At 44.0% G+C, this 12,666-nt stretch overlaps 1 protein-coding gene across 1 annotated transcript in view; it reads left to right on the top strand.

Moving 5' to 3' along the window:
• clec16a (C-type lectin domain containing 16A) overlaps positions 1 to 12,666 on the top strand; it is a 41,167-nt gene that overhangs the window by 17,227 nt on the left and 11,274 nt on the right. The window contains exons 10-18 of the mRNA XM_080777092.1: positions 1,079 to 1,400; positions 3,829 to 3,943; positions 4,131 to 4,231; positions 4,444 to 4,563; positions 5,106 to 5,221; positions 9,053 to 9,097; positions 10,327 to 10,377; positions 10,968 to 11,096; positions 11,862 to 11,982. Coding sequence (XP_080633218.1) covers positions 1,079 to 1,400; positions 3,829 to 3,943; positions 4,131 to 4,231; positions 4,444 to 4,563; positions 5,106 to 5,221; positions 9,053 to 9,097; positions 10,327 to 10,377; positions 10,968 to 11,096; positions 11,862 to 11,982 — 1,120 coding nt within the window. The remainder of the gene's footprint in view (positions 1 to 1,078; positions 1,401 to 3,828; positions 3,944 to 4,130; positions 4,232 to 4,443; positions 4,564 to 5,105; positions 5,222 to 9,052; positions 9,098 to 10,326; positions 10,378 to 10,967; positions 11,097 to 11,861; positions 11,983 to 12,666) is intronic.

The raw sequence follows: 12,666 nt of genomic DNA, 5'->3' as shown, positions 1-12,666 counted from the left end.
GCTTCTCATAATGGCATCTTATCTCATAACAGCTGTTTCCTGTGTGTGTGTGTGTGTGTGTGTGTGTGTGTGTGTGTGTGTGTGTGTGTGTGTGTGTGTGTGTCACAGCACTATGTGGTCACTGTCATATTGTAAAGTGTAAAAAGGAAGTGGCTTTGTGATATAATGGGCTTTGACCAATGTGGTAGAGCCTGTATTTACAGTAAGACTGTGTGTGACTGTGTGTGCACACTTACCGTACAAGCAGTATTTACCTCCTGTGCAGATAAGCGCGCACACATTGTTTTTCCAGTCTTAAATGCAGTGAAGGTGAACATTGGTTACACTATACTCGTTACTGGGTAATGTAGTATTACAGTAATATACCAGACGTCTGAGGGCAGATGCATGCACGCCTGGGTGACAGCAGACTGCTGGGCGAGCGCTGGTGCTTTGGCATGGGGGGTCAGATCAACATATGGAATGAATTCTGTACTGGCCATATATAGAGTGTGTTATGAGTGTACAGGGTTTGATGTAGTCAGATCAACATATGGCATGTCAGAACAGGTCAGCTTTATATTTGGAGATCTAAGGGTGGCAGCGGGTGTCTTGAGTGTACAGGGTTTGATGAGGTCCCAGTTTGATGAGAACTCTAGTTTTTGCCGGCTGCCGGGCTGCCGACTGCACTAATATTTTTGGGGCGGGCTCGTCTAGAGTTTGAATGGACAGGTATCAGTAAAAAGGGAGACATCGACAAGGAAGGATGGATGGGGAAGGATCAACATAATTATGGAATGTCAGAACAGGTCAGCTAAGGGTTTGAGGTTTGAGGTCAGATGTAGAGTGGCTGGCCAATATTGATGACGTCAGGGATCGCCATCCCTGAAGAAGCATCAATGAAAAAGATATATACCGTAATATAAATATATACAGTAAAGTTTGTATATTTCCCCCCCCCTTCTCTCTCTCCCTTGTTCTGGTTCTCTCCCATTCTCTTTCTCCCCCTCCCTCCCTCTACCCTCTCCTGTCCTTCCTCCCTCCTCTCCTCTCCTCTCCTCTCCTCTCCTCTCCTCTCCTCTCCTCTCCTCTCCTCCAGGCCAGTGGGGCAGCCGTGCGACGGTTCACCAAGCCCTCCGAGTCCCTGGAACGCTCCCTGGAGCTGTCGCGGCACCGCGGGCGCAAGAGGACCCAGAAGCGACCCAACTACAAGAACCTGGGCGAGGATGAAGAAGAGGAGAGGACCGGGGGTGCAGGAGGAGGAGGAGGAGGAGAGGAGGGATGGGAGGATGACATCAGAGGAGGTGGAGGAGGAGGAGGAGGAGGAGGAGAGAGGGAGAAGGGAAAAGGTACAGAGGCAGGAGGAGGAGGAGGAGGTGTGAGTTCTAAGGGGAGCAGAGCGAATGGGGAAGCAGCGGAAGGTGAGTGAGGAGTACAGGACAGCGTGTGCGTATATAACTATATATATATGAGTGTGTGTTTGGTTTAATTTATTGTTTGCCCACCGGCATCGATCAAAGACCCCCATCTCTCCCATGACTCACTCTGCCCACCCAGCAGCCACCAGGGGGGCAGGCTGCCTCCTCTCCAAACTGACAAGAGAAACGGCTTCACTGTTTACTATAGGAATTCAGCAGGCGCTCCTCTTATTCAGAGCGATTTACAATGTTAAGAGTGACTTATAAAGTTGCATTCTAAATGGTGTCCGTTCTCCATAGCATTTACATTGCCTTGCCTTTGGGCTGAGTTCATGCTTCTGAGTCAACGGGTGTCTGCGAAGGTGTTTACACAGATGGACAGTGAGCTCTGAGCTGTGATTGGTCTGCTTTGTCCGCTAATCTCTCTTTCTGGGTGAGATCGATGGGAGCAGTGTGACTGGACATGTGAGAGAATAGAGATGAACGGAACTGGCTCAACCGATTGATTGATTCATCAAATCTGTTCCTGTTGGGCGAACAAGCGCTGAACACGGCACGAGTCAAAGGAGTGGAAATATACTGTGGTCTCACAGGTCATCTCCACAGCCTCTCTAATATACTGTCTCTGCTTCTTGCAACGTAATCTTTTATCAATGATACTAAAATGAATGAATCTGCCAAAGCCAACCTTCTCTTCAACACGAATGAAGGATGATATCTCCTAGGTTTTCGAGAAGTATTGCTCCTCGAAAAAAACATTGCTTCATTCATAGTTTGGCGAACTATGAATGGGAAGTTCCAGACCCCCGTCTGTTCCGGTGTGCCGCCCGCGTCCGAAACGGTTGAGAAATGACAGAGTTACCGTATGGGGGGTCCCTCTACTGTACTGTACTGTCACTGTACTGTACTGGCACACCCGAAGTCATCATATATACAGTTAATACGTGCGTGTGTGTTTGTGTGTGTGTTAGGTTGCGCACAAGTGGTGAAAAACAACCGTGCTGTTTTTGTGCTCAGACCACCCAGCCACCCACACATACAGTAGCTCCGTAAGGTAGTGGTTGCACCACTCAAAAACGTGTAGACTGTGGCTCAGGAGGTAGAGCAGGTCATCCAATGATCCATGGGTCGGCGGTTCGAATCCCGGCTCCTCCTGTCTACATGTCGAAGTGTCCTTGGGCAAGACACTGAACCCCAAATTGCTCCCGACGTGCTGGTTGGTATACCTTGCATGGCTTCTGCCGCAATCGGTGTATGAATGGGTGATGAATGTAATGCACAATCTATGTAAAGCGCCTTGGATAAAGGCGCTATATAACTGCACCATTTAGGAGAAGCTCTGGGGTAGTTTTGAGACGAGGCTCCCTCTCCCTCTCCCTCCTTGCCATTTCACCACGGTTGCCATGGCTACCACGGAGCCCACCGCAGGCTCCGTGTGCTGCCACGGTTTCCACGGCGATGGACACACACACACACACCATCCATCCTGTACTCCTCACCTTTCCACCTGTCTCTCACTGTGTGTGTGGGGTGTTTGTGGTTGCATACAGTGTGTGACTGACTGTGTGTTTATATGTAGTATATAATACATACATATATATATATAATTCATTCAATGTTTTCGCCGTTCACCAGAAATGACTTAAACATACTACTATTTCTAATGATTATAATCATAATAATAACTACAGTCCATTATTGCTGTAAAAAGGAAAAACTGTAAAACTAGCCTGTCACCAGTCTTGGCCAGGCCAGGTTGCCTATGCAGGTCCCGCAAACTTTGGAAGGCAGTTGGAATAGCATCTGAAAAAGAAATCGGGCGGGCGGTCAAAAATCTAGTCTCGTCCACACCTTTCGGCTTTCATCTGGCGGAGACAAGCAGTCTTAATCGTATGACCGTGACATGCCAAAGAAGCGAAAATACTAAATAGGTGATGTACAAGCTCACAAAGCATTGCAATGCTTGTAGATCTGCTCTGGGAGATATTGATCATTTTCAAGTACAATGACGTGCCCACAATTGTCATAGTGGATGTATCCAATTAATAGTATTTACAGAGCAGTGGATGTATCCAATGAATAATATTTACAGAGTATTTACAGAGCTTGTGACTAAATAACATTGGAGCCACTGAAACCTAGTAGGTGATTTTCTTCAATTTCCTGAAAAGGAAAGATTTCAGACCTAGTCGTTCTCTCTCCATCAGCTCATAATCACTGGTGATGAAAGTGCATCTTTCCGTGTGTGTGTGTGCGTGTGTGTGTATTTCTTTTTTGAGTGCGTGTGGAATACAAATAAATAAATATATAGTGTCATTTGTTGGAGGGAAAAGAAATGTTCTTTACTGTGTGTGTGTGTGTGTGCGTGTGTGTGCGTGTGTGTGTGTGTGTGTGTGTGTGTGTGTGTGTGTGTGTGTGTGCGCATGCATAGAGATCGAGATGGTAGTAATGGAGAAATGTAAGGTATCGGAGCTCACAGAGCAGAACACCACAGATGAGGAGAAGACGGCTGCCGCAGCTGCACGCACACACACACACAGGAGCAGGTACACACACACACAGGAGTAGGTACACACACACATACACAGGAGCACGCACGCACACACCACCCACACAGGGGCATGTATGCACACACAGACCTAGTCTGAACTATAAGGACACACAATCATAAGAGTGAACTTCCGAATGAATTCCTTTGTTAAACCCCCCGTCCCCCTGTCTCCGTCTCTCTAGACCTTTCCTAGACATGGTGTACAGTGCGTTGGACTGCACCACTGAGGACTACCATGCCCTGTTTGTCCTCTGCTTACTCTATGCCGTCTCCCACAGCAAAGGTACAATATTGCATTTATTTATTAGTCATTTGAGTTTTTGATTGGATTTTACATTAGTGTTTAGAAAAGCCTCATTGTGGACAGGTGTTGAAAAGTGGGATATAACACTTAAACTGGTTCGTCCAATGTGTGTGTGTGTGTGTGTGTGTGTGTGTGTGTGTGTGTGTGTGTGTGTGTGTGTGTGTGTGTGTACTGTGTGTGTGTGTGTGTAGGTATAAACCGTGACCTGCTGGAGCGTCTTCAGCTTCCTGTCCCTGAGCAGGAGAGAACATCGTACAGTCTGGTCCTCGTAGAGAGACTCATCAGAATCATGAGCCAGTCTGCACTACCAGGTAACGCATACACACACATCTACACGCACATCTACACACACACACACACACACACAGTGACATCCCTAGTATCAATACTATATCGGTAGATCCATATCAGGATATTAGACTGGATGTTGTCTGTGATTTTGGATATTGTACTTTTTTTGTTGAGGCATAAGTGTTCTATAAAAATATAAATATCGGATCGGGAAAAATCGGTATCGGCAGATGATCAAAATGAAATGATCGGAATCGGATCGGGAGCAAAAACAAAGGTGATTGGGACATCCCTAATCATAGATACTGTATATTATGTCCTAGACGACTGACAGCCTGTGAACCAAATGAGAACCAAATGAGAGCCACATGATCTCATTTTGTATGAAGGCATGTACATTTTCAATTAGTCGCATGCTGTAACATGTGCAATTTTGAGATCCCACATTTTTTGTGTACTGTACATACCTGTTCTTTCAGCGTAAAACTCAGGCTCTGTGTGTGTGTGTGTGTGTGTGTGTGTGTGTGTGTGTGTGCGCGTGTGTGCGTGCGCGTCTGTGTAGATGGTAAGGTGCGTCTTGCCACACTGGAGTTGAGCTGTTTGTTACTGAAGCAGTCGGTTATGTCTGGGACTGGGAGCCATTGTATCATCAAAGATGTTCACTTGGCCTGCCTGGAGGTACACACTCTCTCTCTCTCTCTCTCTCACACACACACACACACACACACACACACACACACACACACACACACACACACACACACACACACACATGGTTTTGTTATCATTGACAGTCTTCCATCCTATGTTCATTGTGCATAAGACATTCTAATCTCAAAGCGTGATGCCCGCCATCGACCCCTACTGGAGATGCGGAGATTGCGGTTCTATCTGCAGATATCCATGATGTGTCGGAGGATTTTGGTCATGCAAATTAACATCCTACTATAAATGCACAAAATGTTTGTCTGTGCGTGCGTCTCTAATTCACGTGCCGCGGCAACCGTCCGACCAACCGAGTTCAAGCTCACTGCATGCATCCACAACGTTCCGAGGGAGTGCCATGCGTGACGTCGGGCCGTTGTCCAGAACCACCGATATGCCCATAGATAGGCATATTATATTGAGATCCGGTTGTCCAAAACCGGATGTGAGAGAGTGGTGGATAATATATAACCATGAAAAATAATTAAGTTGGGCGGATGATTTATTTGTACAGACAGATTCAGGTCATAAGTGCCCATGTCACGCCTACTCAAAGTTAAAAAGGTTATCTTTGAAAAACAAAGAAGGGTCCCGCACACTGTCAGAAACTTGCCAAAAATGTTGCTCTTTATTGGTCAACGTTTCGGTCGATTAGACCTTCATCAGGACAGACAATGCCTGCAATTGTGTGCGGGACCCTTCTTTGTTTTTCAAAGATAACCTTTTTAAGTATGCTTTATTGCCCTACGCACCTGTCACTAGCCTTCTGTGCATCGGCCTTTTGCTAATACGCCTACTCAAAGTGAAAGGGTGATCCATGCCTACTCAAAGTGAAAGCTTGATGCGCACCCACTCAAAGTGAAAGCTTGATGCGCACCCACTCAAAGTGAAAGCTTGATTGTGAGTGAAATATTAGTCTTTCAGATCGGCTCTGGGACAATGCACAATGTGCGGCCAGACATTTCCATTACTGGCGGATGCTCTCATAAACAGCCAAATTGATAAGGCTATCAATTTGATGGGGCTTAATTGATAAGGTGATATGCGCTTTCCCATAGGCGTGTGCCCATGATGGCGATTTTAGCGAGTGTGCAGCAACACACTGCCACACCGCCAGGCACAAATAAGAGAGTCGGCTATATGAGCGGGTAGTGCTGCTGTAAGATACTGTTTAGGGGTAATTATTTAAATAAAAAACAGTTCCAATACATTTTTACACAAAATATGTAACAAAGGTTTTCCCGAACGGGCTGTGTGATTGCAGCATAATGTATACAAAAATAACAGATCTACAAGCATCACGCTTCGGCGTGATGCTTGGTTAGCTTCTAGGTCTGTTCCTTTGTCACGTGACACCAAGCTGTGCAAGCTGCGGCACATGAGCGGAACGGTGAGTGCAAATTGCGCAGACTGTTATGTAGTCCTGGAAATTCTGTTAAAAATACGGGAAAGGTTTGGGAACCCTAGAGGGTAGTGCCAACTAAGGCATAGCCCACTTTTGTCCTGGATGAGAGTCAACAGGATAAATATTCCAGTGTGTTGCAAAACCACTGCCTTTTCGTGATCTACATTCTGACTGTTTGTCGTGTTGATTTAAGGAGCCTTGTGTCCCATATAGCAGAACTTAAAATAACAGAACAAGAATGAAAGATCAGCTGTTACTCAGTGCTTTATTACATGTACGTGTACTTGTCAGACGGACGCATATTTGTGTCATTGATTTGCCAAGTCAAATGTTTGGTTCTGTCCTGCTTTGTCCTGGTGTGACGTAACGTTAAATAACGGCACAAGAAATGGATTCGATGACTGACGGGATATGTTTATTTTTCCCAGCAAGCAATGTTCCGTACCGTCACAGCCTTGAAGCTTCCATTGATTTTCATTAAATCCATTCATCCAACCTCTCTCTCTCTCTCTGTGTGTGTGTGTGTGTGTGTGTGTGTGTGTGTGTGTGTGTGTGTGTGTGTGTGTGTGTGTGTGTGTGTGTGTGTGTGTGTGTGTGTGTGTGTGTGTGTGTGTGTGTGTGTGTGTGTGTGTGTGTGTGTGTGTGTGTGTGTGTGTGTGTGTGTGTGTGTGTGTGTGTGTGTGTGTGTGTGTGTGTGTGGTGATGATTTGCTCCTCCTCCCTGTGTCATCCTGCTGGGAAACTGTTAAACACGTCCTTGTCTTCATTCACTGGAAAACACTGATGTAATCTCATTTTACTTGAGTACTAAAGTAAAAGCACTCATTATCAATGGCCCATTTAACAAATTAATATGAATAACTAGTATGATAATAACTAGTAACTAAAATATATTTTAATTTCACAATATTTGCTACTGACATGTCACATGTCATAATTAGAAAAAAGTACTAAAGTAAAGTAAAAGGACCTAAAATAAAGTACAGTACTTGAGTAAATGTACTTTGCACCACTACTAGCGTCAGACTAGTTCTGAATAAAAAGACCAGTCTCTCTGGTATTGCAGGAGGACACTTTGGTACTGCTCTAACGTAATCTCCTCATTTCTACTCTTGCTTCAGAACAGGAAAATAACAGGATTGTGTGAAACTGTTATCTGTCCTTTGCCAAAGGACTTTGTCTCTTCTGATCAATGGCCTGTGTCAAGGCTTTGAGTTAGTTTTTAGTTTTTTTTTGTGTGCAAAATGATAGCAGGAAAACGATGAATGAATCCTTACACCCACATAACTACTGTACATTAAATATACATACTGACCGAGACAAACGTATAGATAATATGTTGTTCGATTTTACATATCTGTGTTTACGAGTTTAGTTTTTTAAAGAAACACATTATGTAAAGGACAAGTAGGCAGTTAAAACAGCAAGCACACAGTCACATACTCAGTGTTTATTTATTTAGCCAGACAATGCCATGACTACTACATTTCCCCTAACCTGACGCTGCCAGATGAGGGCGGTATTGCGGAAACATATTCCCCAACACAACACTCATCTGGGATCTCTGACGGAGTTGAGCCCTGAGTCAGATCTGCTTCGTACCGAACCAATCAGCGTGAGCTAAAGGCGGGATGCGGATGTGACGGTATATAGACACGTCGATATGATTGGTTGTGTTTGCACGCCCACACGGTGATAGACAGACGCTCCCATCCAATCATCTACCATGTATCTTGAAAAAAAGGAACAGCCCCGTCATCGAATTTGCTTCCGCGATCCCAGATCCAAATAAGCTGTGAAACAAATTTGTGTAGCAAGCTTTTTGGATCTGGCAGCGTCAGGTTACATTTCCCCTGCAGGCTCAGTAACTTACGGTCTACCTAGCTACTGTATCTCCAAGACGCCCTCCAGTCTTCTCCAGAAACACCTGCTCACTTTAATTTTGAATCATGTTGATTCACAACACTATGGTGTCATAAAGAAGAATGCACATAAACTAGTTACTGAATACTATAACTTATCTTATCAGTCCTTGGCCTCGTGTCATGTTCCCATAAGGGTACAATAAAAATGGTGTTATTGCTGTTGGCAAAAGTTGTGTCTCATACACGCACAAGCATGCGCGTGACACACACACACACACACACACTTTCAGACATGTTTATTATATTGAAATAGATTCTGCCCATTTCTACAGACTAACTAATGTTCCTAATTGTTTGCATTTCTCTCTCTCTACATAGAATCCAGTCCATACGCTGTCTCACTTTTCACACCTTTCCTCTTCTTTAATTTCTCAATATGTTAAACCATCATTACCATGCTAATGGGAAAATGGAATTTTAGTGTGTTTATCCTGTTGATTAATATTGTTTATTATTATTTGTGCCTTTATTCCAGGGCGCTAGGGAAGAAAGCCTGCATTTGCTCAGGAGATTTTACAAGGCAAGTAACACACACCTCTCGGGCCTAATTTCTCAGATGAATCAGTTCGATGCTTTTGTTTGTTTGTTTCTTTTTAAACATACTACTCTGAGAGGCATCAGAGTGCAAATGACAGTCAGATACTGTAGATGGGCAGAGAAAAGAGCCAGCTGTAGTTGGGTGGATAGACAGAGAAAAGAGAATGTACCATAGCCGAGCTAGGTAGACAGAGAATTGAGTGTACTCTACCTAGGTGTAATGTAAGACAACTCTGGGCCGTCTGAGAATAAAAAAGCTCTCTGGTTTTATCCTTGGCGTGTGTCCCTGAGCAAGAGCCATGCAGATTTTGAAATCGATCTGGTGATCTTGGTGGAATTGAGCAGACAGACAGACAAACAGACTTCTTCTGCTGTAACAAACACAGACACGTTGATACCCAGAACAATGTTATTATCAGAATAAAAGCTTAAACGGGCTCTTCCAGCTATTCAAACCCTGTAATCAGATCTAAAACATTGCCCACCCAGTGTGTGTGAGCAGCTCACATGCACACTTTCTTTTAATATAGCCCAGATAGGGAGATTCCCCAGATTTCGATAATGATTGTGTTGAAACATGTTGCCTCCTCCAACACGCGCGCACATGCACGCACGTACGCACACGCATTCGGAAACTCTACTCTCTATTGAGGGGGAAGGAGTCCCTAGCTCCACTCCAAGCGCTGGGTCGGCTTGCAGAAACCCAAAAATTGGAAGAGCCAATTACAGGGCCCTGTAGCGCAGACGCTGATTGGTTCTTCCATTGTTTTGTTTCTGGAAAACGCGCACCCAGCGCTTGGTGCCAGACTGGTCAGGTCTGCACTAAGACATTATGATGGTGTGAATTCATGAGACTGGGATGCCAGGATGGTTATTATTATTACTTGTTGTATAATAATAAGTAATCCAGCACTCATTAAGTCACCCTCGACCGGACCTGCTACTTAAAATTTGACACACCTGGTTAAAGCCCTGGCAAAAAAGTTGTTGACGGGCAGTCGATGGACCCAACATCATTGTGTAAAAACAAACCCTACTTTAACCTGGTGGTCTTAAAATCGTTGGCTCTTATTATGACTATAATGTATTCATAAATCATGAAGTGTATTGTTCAACACAAGCTACTTGTTCAACACACCTTGAATCAATTTGGTTGTCCTCTATAATGATCTGTATTTTTGGTTGCTAACATGTTCATGCCATTCATCACAGGGGGAAGAGATATTTTTGGACATGTTTGAAGATGAATACAGGAGCATGACGGTGAGTCAGTTACCGAAATCAGCTTGAAATCATAATTTCATCTGTCCTGTTCCTTTTCAAGCTTTTAATGTATGTGCTGTTCTTTGCTTGTGGGGTTACTGATTTTGTGTGTGCGTACCAGTGCTTATCTGTGCTACAGTATATTTAACATCCTATGTTGTATACAAATATATCTGTTGAAAAAAAGGAAATGTCCGCACAGGATAGCTTGTTGTCCCGTCTTTTCGTTATTTTAACCTACTGTTAAAATGTTAACAAATGGTTAAAATAAGCGACTGAAAAAAATAAAGCAAAGCTAGGAGAGCAACTTGTGCGGACATTTACTTTTTCTTCACATTTTTTGGGTCGAGCACCATGTTTAAAGAAACTGGGGATGTGCATATCCTACTCCTTTTTTCATAACATACGGTATACTGTATATCTGTGCATGGAATGTAACTCTGTCGTTAAATATGTGTAGGTGTCTTGATTTCACCCCTATTCATGTGTGTGTGCCTGATAAGTCCTGTGCTTGTTGACTTGCCTTCCACAAATTGCAAATGCTTTAAAAATAATTAAAGATATGTGTGCGCGTGTGTGTGTGCGTGCAGAGTAAGCCTCTAAACGTAGAGTACCTGATGATGGATGCGTCCATCTTGCTGCCTCCCACCGGCACGCCCCTGACTGGCATCGACTTTGTCAAGAGACTGCCCTGTGGAGACGTAGAGAAGACGCGCAGGGTGGGCACACACACACACACACACACACACACACTCTGTCAGTTGAAACTTGTGTCCTCTATTCAGGATTATGTTTTACCCATTTCAGATTGGACATTACGGGGGAGGGGGGGGTTGTGATGAGTACTATGAGGGTGAAAGGTTTTGCTATAATGGGGTCAAACAAAGTTCACCCATTAATCTGTAATATGGGTGATAAAATTACTTCTATTCATGCATTGTATTCATAGGTCATAAAACGTCACAAACTTCCATTCAAATATGGCATTTCTTGTGTAGTAAAGGATCATAAAATACTGTGATGGCTTAGTCAAATTCATCAGAGACGAATGTTAGCCAAGCACATCTAATCAGGACCACATTGGAAATAAGTGTTTTATTGCACTTTCTATGTACTTCCTGGGTTGTCGTTATATTGTGTTGTATTTCCCATTCAGGACGGGAAACCATTTTGGTTTTTAAAGCATTATGTTGTACTTTAGCTATTGAAAAATAGCAGATCTACAAGCTCCTAGCGTGGCACTATATACTCTTTCAGAGCGATCGTTTTTAACTCAAATCTTTGCTTCTGGGGATGCCCTGGAACAACATATTTTCAGATGGGGGTCGGTGGCCAATTACTTATAGTTTTTGGGGTAGAAACATCTTTCTGAAAACTGTCATGATCTAGAAGACATTTTGTAGAATCTGGCCTCAGTCCTGACTCCTAAATGGGATCTAATGTACATCACCTGACATAATGTGGTCTCCTCTGTCTCCCTGCAGGCCATCCGTGTGTTCTTCATGCTGCGGTCTCTGTCGCTCCAGCTCCAGGGAGAACCAGAGACCCAGCTCCCCCTGACCAGACCCGAAGACCTCATTAAGACGGACGATGTCCTCGACCTCAGTAAGACTAACAAACACACACACAGGGTGGGGGTGAGCGATAGGGTGAATAGCGCAGAGACGATACAATGTCTCCACCATATGCCTTTCCAGAGATCTCGTACAGTGAATGCACATTATATGATTTACACACAATTTAAACCTCTGTAGAGCGACGGTTTAGTTCGCCAAAAATAATACAGATTTTGGTCTAGATTGTCTGTTACTCATTTTGTATTTTTGTTATTGATACCTTGTAGATGGTTGTACTGAATAACGTACTGGTTCAAAATAACCATAAAAATGGTGATATTATATTTTTCCATATCGCCCACCCCTGCGCACACAAGAGACAAGCTCACAGCGCATCGTGCTTCGAGGTGTTGTATGTTTGCTGCATGACATCATCGTACGAGGAATTATATTGGTTAACTGAAGTGAATGTATTGTTGTGGTGGTATGTGGTGATTTACATCATGTGGCTCCAGCCAGTGTTAGCTCGTTCAGGCTTGCATCACTTTCTCTGCTTCAGTTGGCTTTTTGCTGTTCTCTCGCTGCATTTTCCTGTCCAAGATCAAATAAAAAATAACCTGTAAAAGTATCTTCCAAATCAGGGGTGGGCAACTTTGACAATGGAGAGGGCCACTATATTTCCACACTCACCCCAGAGGGCCACATTGCATAATACTGTGGTAGCAAAAATAGC

Source organism: Protomyctophum bolini, assembly GCF_963924005.1.
Source record: "Protomyctophum bolini genome assembly, chromosome: 11".
Classification (NCBI taxonomy): domain Eukaryota; kingdom Metazoa; phylum Chordata; class Actinopteri; order Myctophiformes; family Myctophidae; genus Protomyctophum; species Protomyctophum bolini.
The sequence above is the reverse complement of the archived record's forward strand: the minus strand, read 5'-3'. Positions and strand labels throughout refer to the sequence as shown.